The following is a 20,687-nucleotide window of genomic DNA, read 5'->3' on the forward strand; positions in this document are numbered from 1 at the left end:
ACCCCAGTCTCCAGCAGCTGTTCCCTAATGATGCGACCTCAATGAGATTGGAGCATTGTCATCCATGAAGATGAAATTAGGTCTGTATAATTTATGCAGAGGCACAACAACTGGATTAATGATGTTATTCAAGAAATATGGGCTTGTCACTGTACCATTCACAAAGTGTAGGGCAGTTCTGTATTGACTGGACACACCTGCCCACATTGTAACATCACCATCACCAAAGGCTCATCTGGTGCCAACAGTGGCTGATGCATAGCGCTCTCCTTGACGTCTCCAACATTGTTGGTGGACGTCATTTCCGCTCAGCACAAATTGACTTTTATCAGTAAACAGCACTGAGGCCCACTGGTCCCTCGTCCAGCATAAATGCTCCCTGGCCCATGCCCTGTGCCTAGTGTTGTGGTCAGGTACTCTTGCAGGTCATCTAGCATGCTGACCATGCTGTTGTAAACGGTTTTGAATGGTCTGACGTGACACTTGGGTGCCTCTCACCTCCATTAAATGTGCCTGGAGTTGTGTGGCATTCATCATCCGGTTCCTTAGGTCACTGTTTGCAATGAAGAGGTCATCAGTGTGGGATGTGGCCAAAGGACGTCCACTATGCCTTTCTGTCACTCTTGCAATCTGCTGATGACACTCTTTGACACTCAGTGGCCACTTGCATCTGAGAACATCCTTTTTGAAACCTTGCAATGGTGAGAAAATGTTGATCAATTGTTAAGTGTTGTCTTGGTGTCATGATGTCAAAATGTGAACAGCATGATGAGGATACCAATGTATACCAATTCTACATTTATTGATTGACTCAGGGATCAAACACCTGTTGTGAATTTTGCCGTTAAGCTCCTTGTTATAGAAAAGCTGTTGCAAAAAGTACTGAAACATTGAACAGTTGGACATGTGCATTCAAAAGTTTAGAGGAGGTCACATTAAGTTCACCTGTAAAAGCTAGATTTTAGGTTCATTCTGAAATATCACCTGAAAGCCAAATATCCCTAATGTTTTGTGAGTAGTGTAGATGGTGACTGTAATAGACTTACAAAACATATAATAGACTTATGTTTTATTTGATCCAACACAACAGGTTTGTCACCAGAATGTAAAATAAGCATTTCTCAGCACTTAAACTGAGCATTAGACATTTTTAATTTAAAGGCTTAAGTTGTTCATTAAATTCATTAAATTTTAGCCTATGGCTAAAAGCATATACAGATTAAGGAATAAAGTAGACAACTCCTTTAATACATTTAGAAATTTTTTAGAACTTTTCCATTTCCCTATATTTCCTGTATGCTTATTCAACAGAACCTTGGAGAGCGATGGGCAGCCATTTGCAAATGGACAGAGGAGCGCTGGATTCTCCTTCAGAAGATTCTAATAAGTTGGCAACGTTTCACCGAGGAGCAAGTATGAAATGCATTTTCTGTAACCTCAACTACTATTTGAAGCAGTGGGCATCAAATTGTTTAAGTAGTCATTCAGTGGAATGGTATTATTAAGCCAGGAAGTACTTGGAGAGAGCAGATCACTATCAGAGTACAACAATAAGTTGGAACACCTTCTCCGGTGCAGTGATAGAAAAAGATGAAAAGAACAGTAGTACAAAGACAAACAAAACACAAAAAGAAGATGCATTGACAGTAAATACAATAAATACAAATGTGCATTAAACTATAGTATCTGTACCAATCTTTAGTAGATAAGTAGTCTTCCAGCAATTACAGTTTAGATGTTAAAAGTGTTTTGTTCAGTATGTTGATGTATAGTATGTAAATGTAAGTAATAGTATGTATGTGACTTCCTATCTTCCCATTTATGTTTCAAACTAATGTGCTGTTATTTTTCCAGCTTCTGTTTGATTCTTGGCTAACACAGAAGGAGCAGGTAGTTCTTTCGATCCAAAGTACCACTGACCCCAGTGAAGTGGCAGCCAACCTCAGAAAGCTTGCTGTAAGTGCTGCTGTGCATAAAAAAAAATAATATATATTAATCGTCAGCATATGTAAAATTTAGTGTTGTCTGACAGTTCTTTGATCTATCAAATATGATACCTATTTAGTCGGAATTAAAATCAGTGAAATCAACATTGTACTTAATAGCTGGGCTAATAATGTGCAATAATGTGTATTAATAAATCAGGAGCACAATGTAGCTGTAAAATAGTATGTGTCTGATGATGAAAATGCATTGTGTTATGCAGATTCTGAAAGCAGACCTTGAACTGAAGAGACAGACCATGGATAAGCTTTGCTCCCTGGTTCAAGATCTGTTATCCAACATCAAAAATAAGGAGGCAGCAGGAAAACTAGAAGCAAGGCTAGAGAGGTTTGCTCAGCGGTGGGACAAACTGGTGCAGTCACTTAATCTCACCAGTACCAAGGTGATGTATTTCAAAAAATATTTTAGTTATTTAAAATCAGTAGTGGGTAATGTGGTGCAAATATATATTCAGGAAATGTTTACAATACATGATATATCATAATATTTAGGTTTTCTGATACGTATAAACAGTACAAACTACTTTATATAACATTTCATACACTGCATTGCAGTAAATCTAATTATACAGGACAAAAAAAGAATATTGTAACATATTGTAATGTAATTTATTTTGATTTGTATCATATTACCTACATCTACTTAATGTATTTGCTGCATTTAAAGTGTATTCCTAAAATGACATTATTTGTCTGTGTCCTTGTCTTTTATACACGTCATGTGCAATTCAGTTACAAAGCCAGTGCATTTTTGTAACACTGTCGTCTTTGGCTTGCTCACTGGGGGGTCTTAGGTTTTCATGTCTTCTTATGTTGCTGATTTCTTGACTTTTTACTAATAACTGATTATGTAAAGCTGCTTTGTGACAACACCAGTTGTAAAAAGCGCTATTCAAAAAATTTGAACTGAAATGTTTAATCTCTCTAGGCTTTTAATACATCTTTAACCTTTGTCTCTTGTAGTTTTCAACCACTGTTACTACATCTCAGTCTGAAGTTATGCAGACGACTGTGGAAACAAAAATTACCACACATCAGAAAAAGATGCTGAAGCACGCTAAGGATGGTGTATCTACCCCTCCTCCTCAAAAGAAGCGCCAAATCGTTGTTGACTCAGAGCTTCGCAAAAGGTAAACTAGTGACTAGTGGTGCCAAAGACATCTATTACTAAGAACTAATGAGAGCACAATGCACCAATGTTGGCAATGATAGGCAGGTGGTGATAGGCATAAAGTGTTTTATTAACCTTAAACTTTATTATCACGCTATTAATAAGAAAACTGTTATACCTGTGACTTAGAAGCTAGACTATGTTTAACAGGTCAAATGATATTAAAAGAAGACAGAAAATCCAAGTGCTCTTGCATATATTTGGGGTCTGTTAAATGCAAACTGTGTTTATATGCTAACTGAAATGGACCTAATAAGCTATTTACTGTCTTTGCAATATATTAGGTATATTCTGTTCAGAGGACTTCATCACAACTGATGTAATTGCCATTAGATGAATCATTATGTTCTTTAGGACATGATCAAAAGAATTGGTGTAAAATATGAAGTCTTTAAAAAAAAAACTAAATGGTTGGTGTATGTCAGTGGAAAGCTGGAAAATTACATCACATTCCTGCAATGTTCTTATTAATGTACTAGAATCTTTTTCAGCTTTTAGTTTCATTTTCATTTTTGCCACCTTCAGCTTCCCTCTTCCCTGACAACACTGATATCTAAATCCTTCGTCTTCTAATTAATCATATTTGATATAGGTCTTAATAATTAGATAAACCCTAAATCATTTTTGTAAGAATGAAAACCACACAAAACCACAAATAATCACTTGTAGCTTTGACAAGTCTAGTGTTTTATATAGTGTAGCCTGTTGAAATTAAATATTTAGCTCATCCATAATATCTGTGCTCCAAACCTTTTCTTTAGCATTGAATGTGATTAGAGTTAGCTATAGGCAGTACAATTCTAAACTCACAAGCCCTCTCAGTATTTACAAAACACTAATATATGTCCAATATCTTCTCCTGCCTTCTCTGTTCAATAACATACTGTTAGAACCCAGGCATCGAACGGTCACAGCATAACGCTCAATATTCCTGCTGCATATTATATAAAGAATATAATATATGCATATATATAAAGAAATTCATATATATAAAGAAAGCTCTAAAAGGCTTTACAATTATGAAGACAAAAATAGTTTCAGCTGCTCACTTACAAGTTACAATGTTTTCAGGTTTGATGTGGACTCCACTGAAATCCATAGTTTTATGACACGCTCAGAGGCCATCTTGCAGAGTCCAGAATTCTCAATTTCACGCAAAGAGGGCAGTGTTGCAGACCTTTATGATAAAGTCATGGTAAGATGTTTATTGCTTAAACTAAATATGAATTCCAACTTTTTTTGTGTTAAGCACAATGATTGCTCACCATTTCAATCATTTTGTAGGCAATTGATAGAGAAAAACCTGAGAAGTTCAGGAAGTTGCAAGAAGCGACACGCTCAGCTCAGGCTCTAGTAGATCAGCTCACAACTGGTAACAGCACTTTTATTGTGATTCTTTTTAAATAACATATAGTTTTAATGGAAAACTACATAACTATTTTAATAATTTTGTATAATTCTGTCAGGATTATTAAAGTCAGAATCAATGTATTTATAACTTCATTCAGAATTCATTACTGTGATGGTGATAGGAACCAAGAGGTATGATGTTTACATTGTAGAAATAGCCTGTTGATCTTCTGTCCAAAATGATCAGTGAAACTACACATTTAGACTTGTATATGCTGTCTTGATAATAAACAATAATGTTGATAATAGCAAAATAGGTGTAAATCTAAAAATCTGCATGTATCAAGGACCATAGTACTTTTTACTAAGTAGATTTCAATTTTAGGGTTTTCCCTCAGAACAGACAACACATACATAGCTTCAGCAACAAATTAAGCATTAAAGAAAAACAAAGCATTAAAGTACATGTTGAATCTTTAAAACATATTGTTACATAGAAGTCCATTAGGTGGGATAAAGCTAATAAAAGTTCAGAGCTTACCCAAAGCTGTTTTATCTTTATCCCAACTAATGGCATGGCCTAGCATGGATAACCACTTCCCTTCTGTGGATACTAGCACAAAAAAGTGGTGGTCACAGGGCCTGGTTTGTGTAGGAGCTCCTGTGACTACTGATCAACAAGCAGAATGACTAACTAACCAATACCATGTCAGTATCCATGACACTGATTCAAAATATTTCTTCTTAGATGGGCAGAATTCCGATGACATTCAACAAGCTGAGCAACAGTTACGTGCCCGGTGGGTCGATTTCTGTGCTCTCCTTGCAGAAAGGCTGGCATGGCTGGCCTACCAGACCAAAGTACTGGCATTCTACAATCTCTTCCAGGAATTGGAGCAGGCTATAGCCAATTCAGAAAACTGGCTGAAAGTGCAGCAGCCCCCAGCATGCGAGCCAGAACCACTGAGGATCCAACTTGAACGCTGCAGGGTAACTACCAATGTCTGCCTCCATGCATGGGGTCTTGTTCCTTTTTAGATGTGTTTTCATTGTCTGTCTGTTCTGTGTCCATATGCAGGACAAAGTCTGTCTATTCCTGTGTCTTTCCAGGTAAAGCCCTTTACCCACTGCATGTGTTAATCTGTTCTCTCATCCAGAACATCACATCTTCCACATTTCCTGAAAAACTCTTAAAATGCTATAATTAATTAAAACAATTCCCAGTACTGGTGTTTGCTGTTTTGCTCTCTGGAAGACATCTGCTATTCATTAGAAGTTGTCCTTATGAAGGTCAATTGCCAATATACTTGGATCATTTTAATTGTTGTCTTAAAGTACATATTCACTCTGGCAGGCTAAAATCTGCACCTTGGTGGTGGCCTTGTGTGCATTCCCAAAAACCCAAATTAATAGATGTTCTTTAAAGTATTAGTGTCACAAATGTTAAATGAAATGATGATAAATCAGGCCCTAAATGTCCATGGGTTTGTAGACACTTTCTTGTCCGTTTTAAACACAAGGCATGCTGTTTCTCGTGCTTCAAAAAGGTAGGATGCTCTTCTAAGCGGGTTGGATAATGCATTTTGTTGACAAGTAAATAAAGCACCTTTAGTGTGTGTTTGAGGTCATTGTCCTTTTAACCGTCTTGCTGATGGTTTGAGAGGTAGTCCTCCTTATTCCATCTACTTTGCTGAATGCACTAGTTCCACCTGCACCACAATGTTCTTGGGGTTAAATGCTTCACATTTACTTCTCCAAACAGACCTTTGATGAATTTGTCCAAATAAAGACTGTATCTTTGTCCATGTGGCCAGCTACAGACTTTAGTTGAACCTGAAGGTCTCGGTTTTAGATTTGGGGCTTTTTGAATAGCAGCCCCTCTGTACAATTCAGCATTCATATTGCTATGACATTCATGACAGTCATTGGTAAGTGTATGTAAACTTTCAATTAAACTTGTTAGTATAAGAAGTATTTTAATATTTATAGGCAAATCTTAACCCTAGTCAATCACTGACTAGAGTCTAGAATCTATGGACATAAATGCTGAGTTTCCTCTCTTGAATTTTTTTTTTTTTGTTTGTATTTACAACACTTTCAGTTGTTGCTTGTTTAATTAAGATTACAATGGAATTCATCCACTTCATTTAACCCATCTTTGGCAGTGAACACACAACATACAAATCTGTCTTCAGATTTGGAAGACTGACTGATGGGCTCCCCTGCCACCCACAGTGAAATGCATTCTCAATTAGGTTAAGGTTGAGTAACTGACTGGCAGGTTACATTTAAATTTTTTTTTTAAGAAGCTCTGAGTTGACCTGATTAAAGACTGACCACTCTCCTGCAACTGCTATCTAACGACTATGTAGCAATAACATGTAGCAATAACAAGGATAGTAGCAAATAATTCATGTAAAAATACATGAACTATTTGCTACTATCCTTGTTATTGCTACTATTAACCATAATTATTACTTTTCTTATTTTTACCATCTCTAATATGATTATATTAATCATATCATATTGCACACAATCAGCACACATGAGGAGAAACACACTGTTATGTGCTGGTACAGCGATTTTTCAGCAGTCTGACCAGAGGAGGATGAGACCACCTTGTTAGTCTCAGTTCCCCTCTCTCTTGTCCTATTACTCTTATTGATTCATTTAAAGCTGCTTTAAATCTGTTGTAAAAAGCACTATAATACATTTTAGTTGTCTTCTGGAGTCTTCCAGGTTTCTCGGCTGTAATACCTAAACTGTTAATGCATTGTTTTTGTTAAACCCCTTAAAATAAAGTTAAATGTCTGGACTTCAGTAAAATCTTAATTCTTTCATTTTAAATCTATCAAGATGGTATAGAGGCAAAATAACAAAACTGTCACTGTCACTGTTCAAGGACCCATGTATTTAACCGCTGGAAATTCTTGTGGTAATCCACAGACTAAACAGAATGTTATATCACTTTCCTAGTCTTTCCTAGTCTTTCCTAGTCTTTAATCAGGACAATCCTGGTTTAGGCATAACTGTAGGGCTGTAGCAATGGTTACATTTTTTCCTGAGATGTTATTGCCTGAACTGGCAAAGAGTGTGATGTTGGCCAATGCCGATATCCTTCAAAGTGCAATAGCCCATGTGGCCCAATGGTCATGTTAGTTACAGATCCTGTGTTAAGGTAGGACTTGCCTTGTTCTTGTCAGACTATTGTCTTGTTGACTTATAAAATATGTTGTCAATAGCTGTGATGGGTGTTCATTATAAATTTGATAATGATAATGATTTGAGCATTTTTTTTTCCTAATTGATGGGCAAAACTGGATATTGGCAAGCATCAGTGGTGTCAGTGTGAGTTGCTAGATTTACTGCATTATGGCTGTTAATGTTAAAATGTTTTATTATAAATTTCTAGGATGAGATAGCACGCATGTCTGCACTTCAGCCACAAGTGGGCAAGCTACATAATCAACTTCAGGAGCTGAGAGAGAAAGAGGGAACACCAGTTCTCTTCGATGCCGATATAACTGCATTACAGGAGCACTACCAGCAAGTACTTACAGACTTAAAAGCCAGAGAAAAACAACTTGTATTAGGTGAGCAATGCTTGATGTTATATTATGTGGGGGTCTTACATCATAGTAGCTGGTATAAATAGGCTAGTAGACATTTACATTGTTTTGCTTGCAGTTACAAAATCTGATTATTTTAGAAAAACATACCCACCACATTATCATAAGAAAAATATGAACTGTAGATTCACACAGCCTGTGATTAAATGTTAGGCTTTGTTGTGGTGAACAGATTCGGTTGTAAAATCTGATTAGGATACACACAGTATACACACATGGACAAAATTGTTGGTACCCATCAGTTAATGAAAGAAAAACCCACAATGGTCACAGAAATAACAAAAAAAAATGCTATGAAAATTAACCAATGAAAGTCAGACATTGCTTTTCAACCATGCTTCAATTCATGAACTCATGAAACAGGCCTGGACAGATATGATGGTACCCTTAACTTAATATTTTGTTGCATAACCTTTTGAGGCAATCACTGCAATCAAACGATTCCTGTAACTGTCAATGAGACTTCTGCACCTCTCAGCAGGTATTTTGACCCGCTCCTCGTGAGCCAACTTCTTCAGTTGTCTCAGGTTTGAAGGGTACCTTTTCCAGACTGTATGTTTCAGCTCCTTCCAAAGATGCTTAATAGGATTTAGGCCAGGGCTCATCCAAGGCCACTTCAGAATAGTGTTTTCCTCTTAGCCATTCTTGGGTGTTTTTAGCTGTGTGTTTTGGGTCATTATCCTGTTGCAAGACCCATGACCTGCGACTGAGACCAAGCTTTCTGACACTGGGCAGCACATTGTCCCTAGAATCTCTTGATAGTCTTGAGATTTCATTGTACCCTGCACAGATTCAAGACACCCTGTGCCAGATGCAGCAAAACAGCCCCAGAACATAACAGAGCCTCCTTCGTGTTTCACAGTGGAGACAGTGTTCTTTTCTTGATATGCTTTATTTTTCCATCTGTGAACATAGTGCTGATGTGACTTGGCAACAAGTTCCATTTTGTCTCATTCTGCCAAAAGCCAAAAGGGGCGTGTCAACATGTAGTTTGGCAAATTCCAGTCTGGCTTTTTTATGATTTGTATTCAACAATGGTGTCCTCCTTGGTCATCTCCCATGAAGTCCACTTTGGTTCAAACAATGATGGATGGTGCAATCTGACACTGATGTTCCGTATTATCCGTCTCTTTGATTTGTCATCAATTGTTCTCCTGCAACCACATCCAGGGAAGTTGGCTACAGTCCCATGGATCTTAAAGTTCTGAATAATATGTGCAACTGTAGTCACAGGAACATCAAGCTGCTTGGAGATGGTCTTATAACCTTTACCTTTAACATGCTTGTCTATAATGCTCTTTTTAAAACTCTTTCCTTCACTTCCTCTGGTCCAAGTCAAGTGGGGTACACACCATGTCACCAAACAGCACAGTGACTACCTGTAGCCCTATATATAGGCCCACTGACTGATTACAAGATTGTAGACACCTGTGATGCTAATTTATGGACACACCTTGATTTAACATATCCCTTAACATGTCCGTTTGGTCACATTATTTTCAGGGATACCATCATTTTTGTCCAGGCCTGTTAAATGAGTTAATTCTGTTGAAGCATGGTTCATAAATTTTCATTTGTTCATTTTCATTTTTATGTATTATTACTTTTGTCAGATTCAAGTTATTTCTGTGACCATTGTGGGTTTTTCTTTCATTAACTGAGGGGTACCAACAATTTTGTCCATGTGTGTAGTTTATGCCATGGCAAAAATAAAGAAAAAAATAAATACAGGTTAGGTGGAAGGAGAAGTCTGAAGTCTCCTCTCTAATGAAGGTACAGAGGGTAGGGTTAGGGTTAGGGTAGGGTTTTTATAATTTTTTTTTAGAAACTGTACTACCTTTACTATTCTTAATCTTTCTCTTTTCCCTTTCTGTAGTCCAGTCTAGCCTTCCGCCTGCACGCTACAAGGATGTGATGGCAGCTCTGATGGCTTGGCTGCAGCAGTGTGAAGCCAAACTGGCTCTTCCCTCAATAGCAGTAACCGAGTACTCAATCATGGAGCAAAGACTTAAAGATATGATGGTATGCGTTTTGGTTTTAAAATACTCTAATCCTATTGAATTATTTTGTATTATGTGGATATTATTAATTGAAGTGTACTTTGTATACATTACACTTTATACACTGTGTATTGTACTGACATGTAGCAACTGAATTCATAATATTTGGTTGGATTTTGATCAAATTTACTGTTGACTGATGTAGATAGCTTATACATTCTTCATCAGTATGTAATGAAACACCCAGTGCTCTATGTTAATTTAGTAATGCTATTTAATTCAAGGCAATTCAAGTGTCACAGCAAGAGCAGCAATGTCAAGTAGAAGATCTAAGTAAGATGGCTGAACAGGTCTTCCAGACTGCTCCTCCTGATATGTGTCAAAAGTACCGTATTGAATTGGATAATATAATGGTACGCTGGAGATGTATAAGTGAACAAGTAGAAGACAATATGCAGAAATTGAAGGAACATATGGCCAAGTTGCAGCAATTCCAGGTAAGTGTAAGATTACTTGTTAAATCACGTTTAAGAAAACTTACATTTTGTTACATTGATCAAGAAAACCTAAATCAGTCTTAGTCCTGGAGGTCCACCAACACTGCACAGGATTGTGTTTTCCTTGTGCCTGAGTCATAATATTAACATAATTTATCAGCCCCTTGTGAGCTGAATTAGATTATTTGAGCAAGGAAAAACCAAACTATGTAGTTCAGGTGGGCTTTCAGGACTAGAGGTGGAAAGGGCCGACCTAATTTAATGTCTTTGTTGTTGTTGTTATTGTTGTTATTTTATTATTATTGTTGTTGTTGTTGTTGTTGTGATATGTAATTATGTAACTTCTGTAATTATATACATGTATATAGATGTTTTTTACAGTAATGTGCAAACAAGGCACCTGTAAAGCTTTACAGGAATCAGTATTAAGACAAGAGATCAACAAAACATAAAACATAATGTAACATAAATCATAAAGTGAGCAAGCCAAAGACCACAGTGGTAAGGAAATCCTCCATTGGTCAAAACTACTTGTACATTTTTATTGATAAAAAGTCACCATACCTCAATTGTCTACAAAACTACGTTGTTGCATGCAAGTTGCAGGACAACAGCACCAATATCTTAGTTTACCACTATTCCATGAGTCCATGAACCCCTGGATCTAAAACCTTTATCTAAAGGGAGACATTTCCAAGTAACATGTTGTTCAGCTCAGATGACCATGAGTTCCCACAGCGTAAAGATGAACACAAGAAGTTCTTGTGCAATATCATTGTGTCATTCTTAACCACAATAACCAGCCGCGAACAGCCTTCAGCCTGCTGAAAGCCTCAGTGCTGCACCACATTTGAATGGGTCCAGAGCACATTAAGGCATTAGGCCAAGCTTGACGTTATGAGGAGTTTCACAGCATTGCTAACATTGTGTGACAGGGAAGATAACTATTCTTGATCAGTGAAGCCAAATATGCTGAGCAAGCTTTAGTGAATGCCTTTCTATACTCAATAACGCTGTCAAATTAATATCTCCTTCACTTAATTCTCTTGATTTTCTGAAGAGAAAAAAAGAAGTGAAGGTATCAGTGTTTTTCATATCTAGGGTTTTTTGGTAGATTACACATATTCCACCTCCTTTGCCTGATAATTTTGGGGTGTGTGCATAATTATAGCCTGCAGGGTTGGCTTTATTTAGATATAAGACAATGAATTTGTGATCACTTATAACTTTATTCACAATAACCCCTTTTTGATTAAAACATTACATTTGAGGTGGTGCTTTTCCAATTTGTATATGATGATGAATGACAATTCTACAAATAGAATTTATTTCAGAGAGCAAACACAGCCATAATACTAACTGTATTATAACTGTGTTTGTTCCTTAAATTGAACCTATGTGACATCTCAAAGCAGCTTGCAGATGGTCGATTTAGTCTTAGTTTAGTTTGTCTACAGCCAGGTCCCGGCTCTGGATTGTCAGCAGCTGTTTACACTACTCTGCAGACTGGCTAAAAGACTGGGCTATGCTACTGGAAAGTAAAGCAACACCCTCTGTCCATACCTGTAAAACCAAGTTTGCAGTTCAGCCTGCTGAAAGCCTCAGTGCTGCACCGCATTTGGATGGATCCAGAGCACATTAAGGCATTTGGCCAATTTAATCACCTCTCTAATATTATTCTTAGTCACTTCAGACTACCACAGACGAATATCATTGGCTGCTACATGAATTACTCTTCTCGAATTGCTCTTATTGTTTAACAGCTTAAGGTTGTTGCTAATGTCTGGTGCTCTGGCTCCCAGTAAACAGCTAACTCTGTCTGCTGGAGCCCCTAAAGAGTAGCTAATTTTACATGTCAAAGTCTTGTAATTTTTTTAAAAAGGCTACTTAGTGGGTGCTTTGCTGAGCGGGGCAAACCTGTTTGGTGGCAAAGGGTTTTTAAACTATATATGCTACACTGAACAAATGAAAAACCCAGGACCTGCCTTTAAGATGATTTAGGAACACCAATAACAAACTGCTACTCTGCTTTCTGTGTTCAGTAAACCTATGTAGGTATACTGCAAATGCAGTTTAGGAATGGTTAATAGGTGAACAAAGCAATCTATAAACTAAACAGAGATAGAAAGCATAAAATAAGCAAAAACAGAAATAGATGTGTACGCTGGAAAGCAAAGCAAAAGCTAAATACTGTGAACCTGTGAACCACTGTGAACCTCTGCCAGCTTCTCAGGATCAGAAGGAGCACTTGAGCTTTTTAGACCCTGTTGCTCTGGTTCAGATTTTTATGTCTATTTTGACACCCATTCATGTACTGAGTGTGTCATTAATATGCACTTTAGGAGTTTAATTAAACTATTATAAACTAATATAAACTATTATCAAAAATATGATGATACACAATATGGACAAAAGTATTGGAATGCCTGTTAATTCATTGTTTCTTCTGAAATGTTACTGTGCTAAGGTCAAACGTTTTGGATGGAACACCATCATTCTAGTTCCACTGCTTCACAGCTCAATGTTGGTGGGGCTTTATACCCCTCAAACCCATGTCTGGCATTAGGGATGGTGCCATTTACAATCAGTAAAAAAAAGAGATTCAGAATCAGATCAGTGCCCATCAGCAGGGAGCGTTCACTCAGAAAGGAAAATAGGGGCATTTTCACATATTTAGTTGGTTTGCTCTGGTTTGAATTAGTTAACAGTTATGTAAACTTGGAGTGTTTTTTTCCCATGGTTTGGTTTGTTTTCAAACAAGGAAAAATCTAAGCGCTCTAAAAGGGAATCTAAGTGATCTAAAAGGTAATACAACATTCTCTCTTAGTGGTCAGACCCATCTGGCAAGAAAGTAAACACATGAGGAAGGTCTAATGCATATGTCTGTTTAATTTATCACAGAGATGACATTTGTTCATAGCTGTAGTAATGATCTGGGCAGTATATCAGATTAACACCTGGGGAGTGGTTTAACTCAAACTTGCAGAGTACACCTGGTAGTTGGGTCGGATCGAGGTCAGATCCTGCTTATACCACAAACAAACTGCTCCATAGTTATTCACTGCTGCTTAAATACATTGCACCTATAAAAATTGCACCTAAATAAATGGACCTGGAGTCTGATTTGACTGGACTGAAGAAACCCAAAGTATCGCTAAAACCAAGTTATCTTTTCAAAAACACCTGTTGTTTTTGAAACCTCATTAATAATTGTATTAAATGTAGCCAAAGTTGCAGACAGTGCAACGAGCGAGTTGCATTACTTATAATTTGAAATCTGATGTATTGCAGTGAAAAATATTGGAAGTATTGGCACTATTATTTCTCTCTGGGTGGGTAGGATCCTCCTTCACTCACTTAAATTTTTGGAATTTAAAATTACTAAAATTTGTGACAAAACTAGGGAAACAAAAAATTACACATTTAAATAATATTTTTTTATATATATTTCTAAATAAATTTAGACAATTTGAATATCTTGTACAATAAGCAGTGCAGATCTTTGAACTAACCAGGGACAGGCTATTGTATATTTTATATAATGTGCAAGAAAATATATTTTTACTAATGTAAAGAAATTATGTGTTATCTCAGAATGACACAAAAACCCTGCAGAAATGGATGGCTGATGTTGATGTTTTCCTGAATGAAGAGTGGCCAGCTTTAGGAGACTCTGAAGCTCTGGAGAAGCAGCTGGAACAGTGCACGGTGAGATAAGTATTTCTATTTAATAGAGAGTATGTACTGTAAATATATATATATATAGAATCCTGGTTGATTAATTAGCCTGTTTGCACTCATCTATCAGTATTAAGAAAATATTACTGAAAAATAAAAACAGGCTTTTAAAGAGGGGAATTTGAAAAGCTTTGAAATTCTTTAAGTATTTCAGTAAAATGTCCAAAATGGATTCCAACAGTGCACTAGTTATTATATTCTGTAAATACTGGTTTGAGTTCAAAATAAATAAAAATGCTCAAATCCTAGGCTAATCCCTGTACTAATGTGAAAATCAAAGTGGGTCAGTGCACTGGTGGCCTGATTTACAAAAAAAAAAATACACAAATATGTTCTTTTTTCATTCTTCTTTCATTTGCTAGGCCTTAGTAAATGACATTCACACTGTCCAACCAAGTCTGAATGGCATCAATGAGGTGGGGCAGGCCTTAAAGAGGGAAGCAGAGACACCATTTGCCATCAAAATACAGAAGATGCTTGATGAGCTTAATGCTCAGTGGGAGCTCATTTGCAAACAGGTAATGAACATTCCTAAAAATGAACTGATTGCAAAGTTAACCATTTGGACACACTATTTATGCAAAAGAGCATGCACACTATGCTTGGATCATTTTGACATTGCATTCTGTGTAGCTTTCAGAAGACTGTTGTCTGTGCTTTTTTCCTTAGGCCTATGCAAAAAAATCCGCCCTTAAAGGTGGACTAGACATGACATTTAGTTTGAAGAAGGAAATGCAGGAAATGCAGGAGTGGATCACACAGGCAGAGGAAGATTACTTGGAGAGAGACTTCCAGTATAAAACACCTGAAGAACTCCACAAAGCAGTGGATGAACTAAAGGTATGTGTATAATAATCTAGATACCAACAGTATTGCAATATAAACATTCTCATCAAAGAATATTAAATTATTGTTGAAGCAGGACTTTATTTGTATATATATGTATATATATATATAGATACATACATACATATATTTACACACACACACACACATATATATATACATATACATATATATATATATATACGTGTATATATATATACAGTCATGCCCGAAAGTATTCATACCCCTGTCAAAGTTTGACTTAAATTTACTTTTATTTAACCAGAAATTATATTTTTGCCTGGAAATGACACAGGCATCTCCCAGGAGATAACACGATGATGTATAAGAGGCATCATTGTGGGAAAAAATATTTCTCAGCTTTTATACACATTTGAACAAAAAGTGGCATGTCCAAAATTATTCATACCCTTCTCAATAATTAATAGAAAAGCCTTTATTGGCTATTACAGCAATCAAACGCTTCCTGTAATTGCTGACCAGCTTTTTGCATGTCTCCACTGGTATTTTTGCCCATTCATCTTTAGTGATGAGCTCCAACTCTTTGAGGTTCGAGGGTCTCCTTGCCATCACCCTGATCTTTAGCTCCCTCCACAGATTCTCAATTAGATTCAAGTCAGGACTCTGGCTGGGCCACTGCAAAACATTAATGTTTTTGTCTGCTAACCATTTCTTCACCACTTTGGCTGTGTGTTTTGGGTCGTTGTCGTGCTGAAATGTCCACCGGTTCCCAAGGCCAAGTTTCTCTGCAGACTGCCTGATGTTGTTGTTGAGAATCTTGATGTATTGCTCTTTTTTCATGGTGCCATTTACTGCGATCAAGTTCCCTGGTCCATTGGCTGAAAAACACCCCCAAAACATTAGGTTCCCACCACCATGTTTGACAGTGGGGATGGTGTTCTTAGGGTTGAAGGCTTCTCCTTTTTTACGCCAAATGGTGCACACATCATTGTGGCCAAACAATTCAATTTTTGTTTCATCTGACCATAAAACAGAACACCAGAAGTCTTCTTCTTTGTCCAGATGAGCATTTGCAAAGGTCAAGCGGGCTTTTGTGTGCCTTTTCTGGAGAAGTGGTGTCCTCCTTGGCCTGCGTCCGTGGAACCCAGCAGTGTGCAGTGTCCATTGAACTGTCTGCCTTGAGATGTCGCCACCAGCAGAGTCCAGATTCACCAGGATGGCCTTGGTGGTGATCCTTGGATTTTTCTTCACCTCTCTCACTATTCTCCTGGCCAGCACAGGTGTCACTTTTGGCTTCCGACCACATCTTCTGAGATTTTCCACAGTGCGGAACTTCTTGTATTTTTTAATAATACTTTGCACTGTAGCCACTGGAACTTGAAAACATTTTGATATGGCTTTATAGCCCTTTCCTGACTTGTGAGCGGCCACAATGCACAGCCGCAGGTCCTTAGTGAGCTCCTTTGTCTTAGCCATGACTGTCCACAAACCAACTGCAGAGAGCTGCTGTTTTTCTCCTGTTGAGTTGATTAAAACAGCTGTTCCCAATGAATCAGGGTAATTAGGATGCTTTAAAACAGCTTGGACTATTTGGAATGGTATAGAACTTTGGATTTTCCCATATACTGTGACAGTTTTCAAAGGGTATGAATAATTTTGGACATGCCACTTTTTGTTCAAATGTGTATAAAAGCTGAGAAATACTTTTTCCCACAATGATGCCTCTTGTACATCATCGTGTTATCTCCTGGGAGATGCCTGTGTCGTTTCAAGGCAAAAATATAACTTCTGGTTAAATAAAAGTAAATTTAAGCTTTGCCAGGGGTATGAATACTTTCAGGCATGACTGTATATATATATATATATATATATATATATATATATATATATATATATATATATATATATATATATATACAAACCGGATTCTAAAAAAGTTGGGACACTAAACAAATTGTGAATAAAAACTGAATGCAATGATGTGGAGATGGCAAATGTCAATATTTTATTCGTAATAGAACATAGATGACAGATCAAAAGTTTAATCTGAGTAAATGTAACATTTTAAAGGAGAAATATGTTTCTTATGATTCAAAATTTTATGGCGTCAACAAATTGGGACAAGTAGCAATAAGTGGCTGGAAAAAGGAAATTGAGCATATAACGAACAGCTGGAAGACAATTTAACACTAATTAGGTCAATTGACAACATGATTGGGTATAAAAAGAGCTTCTCAGAGTGTTAGTGTCTCTCTGAAGCCAAGATAAGTAAGAGGATCACCAATTCCACCATTGTTGCGCAGAAAGATACCGTGCAGATAAGATAAGTGCAGCAATACCAGAATGGTGTTACCCAGTGTAAAATAGCAAAGACTTTTAAGTTATCATCATCAACCGTGCTTAACATCATCAAAAGATTCAGAGAATCTGGAACAATCGCTGTGCGTAAGGGTCAAGGCCGTAAAACTCTACTGGATGCTCGTGATCTCCGGGCCCTTAAACGTCACTGCACCTCAAACAGGAATGCCACTGTCAAGGAAATAACAGAATGGGCTCAGGAATACTTCCAGAAATCATTGTCAGTGAACACAATCCATCGTGCCATCCGCTGTTGCCAGCTGAAACTCTACAGTGCAAAGAGGAAGCCATTTCTAAGCAAGCTCCACAAGCTCAGACCTTTGCACTGGGCCAGGAGTGTGGCAAAATGGAAGACTGTTCTGTGGTCAGATGAGTCACGATTTGAAGTTCTTTATGGAACACTGGGACGCCATGTCATCCGGACCAGAGAGGACAAGGATAACCCAAGTTGTTATCAACGCTCCGTTCAGAAGCCTGCATCACTGATGGTATGGGGTTGCATGAGTGCTTGTGGCATGGGCAGCTTGCATGTCTGGAAAGGCACCATTAATGCAGAGAACTATGTTCAGGTTCTAGAACAACATATGCTCCCATCTAGACGTCATCTCTTTCAGGGAAGACCCTGCATTTTTCAACAAGATAATGCCAGACCACATTCTGCAGCAATCACAACATCATGGCAGGAGAAGGATCCGGGTACTGAAATGGCCAGCCTGCAGTCCAGATCTTTCACCTATAGAGAACATTTGGCGCATTATAAAGAGGAAGGTGCGACAAAGAAGGCCCAAGACGTTTGAACAGTTAGAGGCCTGTATTAGACATGAATGGGAGAGCATTCCTATTTCTAAACTTGAGAAACTGGTCTCCTCTGTACCCAGACGTCTGTTGAGTGTTGTAAGAAGAAGGGGGGATGCCACACAGTGGTAAAAATGGCCTTGTCCCAACTTTTAGGGGATTTGTTGACGCCATGAAATTTTGAATCAACATATTTCTCCTTTAAAATGTTACATTTACTCAGATTAAACTTTTGATCTGTCATCTATGTTTTATTATGAATAAAATATTGACATTTGCCATCTCCACATCATTGCATTCAGTTTTTATTCACAATTTATTTAGTGTCCCAACTTTTTTGGAATCCGGTTTGTATATAAACTATATCACATTTAATTTTTTTTCTTCTGAATGGCATTTTCGAAAGTCAAGTTCTTCCAAAATGTACTTGCATATGTTTTTCCCATCTATAACACACTTAGAGAGCTCAAGAAGAAGTCCATCTTAAAGAAATAAAAGTCAACTTACTGACAGACAAAGTGACAAGTTTCATCTCTAAGGCTCCACCAGCCGCCCATGATGCCCTAAAGATGGAACTGGATGTTCTGACTGCCAACTACCATCGGCTTTGTAGTCGGCTTGATGGGAAGTACAAAACATTAGAGGTAAGCCTGATTGTAGGCTGCAATTTTCTGTTCCTGTCACTGACATATTTGTCAGTTGCTCTACAGTACATAAAGACCTCAAGAACCTCATATGCATCTGCTATGTGAGGTCTGTGGATAGAATGTATGGAAGGCTTTTTATTATCTGTATTAAGCATTGTTGCTGTAAAGAATTTAAATTATTCTTCCTGACGGTCTAGATATATTTAATTCCACTGGTGTTTTTTTGCATTATATTCCTCCAATCTAATTCTAATTCTTTGATTTTCAGGAGGTTTGGGCTTGCTGGTGTGAATTGCTGTCCTATTTGGAGCAGGAAAATGCTTGGATGGATCTTTTGGAGAAGAAACTTGATGAGACAGAGAATTTTCAAAGGGGTGCGGATGAGATAGCAGATGCTTTGACTGTAAGTACTCCGGCAGGTCTGACTATAACAGCCTAATTAAAAGGAGAGGGCCAGAAGGTAACACAGAAATAGGAGCACCCTGAAACACTAGCATTGATATATTCCACTGTCCACAAACATGAGTGATCACGTGCAAGCAGCGAGATGACAGCTACAGCATCTCAGTATACTACAATTTCCTGTGCCCGTGAACCCCTGGACCTTATCTAAGAGGAAACATTAATTACCAAAAGCCAGAGTTGGGGGGGCTTTATAAGAAAAGGCTCTTCCCCCTGCAGAGGTTTTTCTGATTTTGTGAACTACAAACAAGCCAGCACCCTGATATCTAAGTATTCTTGATGGTTCATAATATGTAATAAAATCTCGCAGGTACTGAGGAGCGAGGCCATGTAGGGATTTGTATGTTAATCGAAGAACTTTGTAGTAAATACAGAATGGGAACTGGGAGCGAGTGCAGTGCTGATAGAACTGGACTGATATGGTCACATTTTCTAGTTTTAGTAAGGACCCTGGCTGCAGCATTTTGAGCTAGTTGAAGTTTATTGAGGTTCCTGCTGGAACAACCTGACAAAGTGCAGTAATCTAGTCTTGAGGTAATAAAAGCATGTACATGTCTTTTCTGCATCTTGTAGAGATAAGGAATTTAATTCCATTTGGCAATGTTTCTAAGATGTAGAACGTTGTCATCCTCGATTTTCTTTCATCTAAATTCATCGTCAGGTTTGGCTGATATATAGAGTTGTGTGTCATCTGCATAACAATGGAAATTAACGTCATGTCTGCTTATACCTGAGCCCAGTGGTAGCATGTAATGTAAATAATAGTGGTCCTAAAATATAGCCTTGCAGAACTCCATATCTTACTTTTGTGTAATTTGAAGATAAATCTTTTATCTTTACGAATTGATAGCGTTCCGTTAGATATGATTTGAACCACGATAGGGCTGTTCCTGTGATTACAACCATTTTCTCTAATCTTTCTGGTAGAATAGCCTCGATCAGAGGCAAGAAGGAGATTGTTGAAGTCAAGTACCGACTTGACTTGACTTGTTTGTAAATACCAAAAAGTACTCTGGTATTGTATTTGTTATTCTTGATCAGCAAGGCCAAATACACTGAGTGAGCTTTCTATATTGACTAAGACTGTCCTTCCAGGCAGAGTGGAACACCTATAGTTTGGTCGTCCGCCATTTACACTCTAGTTTCCACACTGTTTGTTTTAAGGGACAAGTTTGATCACTGTAACACAGTGCGTTTTTTGCCTTGTCATTTTACATTTAAGCGATGCCA

The 20,687-nt window shown here is 37.6% G+C and overlaps 1 protein-coding gene across 5 annotated transcripts in view; it reads left to right on the forward strand.

Annotated features, from left to right (window-relative positions):
• Positions 1-20,687, forward strand: part of dmd (dystrophin) — a 126,125-nt gene that overhangs the window by 16,170 nt on the left and 89,268 nt on the right. For all 5 annotated transcript variants that reach the window (XR_011977596.1, XM_072658015.1, XM_072658019.1 and 2 more), the window contains 15 exons: positions 1,312-1,413; positions 1,855-1,956; positions 2,207-2,386; positions 2,967-3,133; positions 4,246-4,369; positions 4,459-4,546; positions 5,273-5,514; positions 7,937-8,117; positions 10,030-10,175; positions 10,438-10,650; positions 14,245-14,358; positions 14,751-14,906; positions 15,058-15,228; positions 18,810-18,992; positions 19,264-19,398. Coding sequence is in view for 4 of the 5 variants with exons in the window: in XM_072658015.1 (XP_072514116.1) it covers positions 1,312-1,413; positions 1,855-1,956; positions 2,207-2,386; positions 2,967-3,133; positions 4,246-4,369; positions 4,459-4,546; positions 5,273-5,514; positions 7,937-8,117; positions 10,030-10,175; positions 10,438-10,650; positions 14,245-14,358; positions 14,751-14,906; positions 15,058-15,228; positions 18,810-18,992; positions 19,264-19,398 (2,304 nt within the window). In the remaining variant the exon portion in view is untranslated. The remainder of the gene's footprint in view (positions 1-1,311; positions 1,414-1,854; positions 1,957-2,206; positions 2,387-2,966; positions 3,134-4,245; positions 4,370-4,458; positions 4,547-5,272; positions 5,515-7,936; positions 8,118-10,029; positions 10,176-10,437; positions 10,651-14,244; positions 14,359-14,750; positions 14,907-15,057; positions 15,229-18,809; positions 18,993-19,263; positions 19,399-20,687) is intronic.

The sequence above is a fragment of the Salminus brasiliensis genome, chromosome 15 (assembly GCF_030463535.1).
Source record: "Salminus brasiliensis chromosome 15, fSalBra1.hap2, whole genome shotgun sequence".
NCBI classification, from domain to species: Eukaryota; Metazoa; Chordata; class Actinopteri; order Characiformes; family Bryconidae; genus Salminus; species Salminus brasiliensis.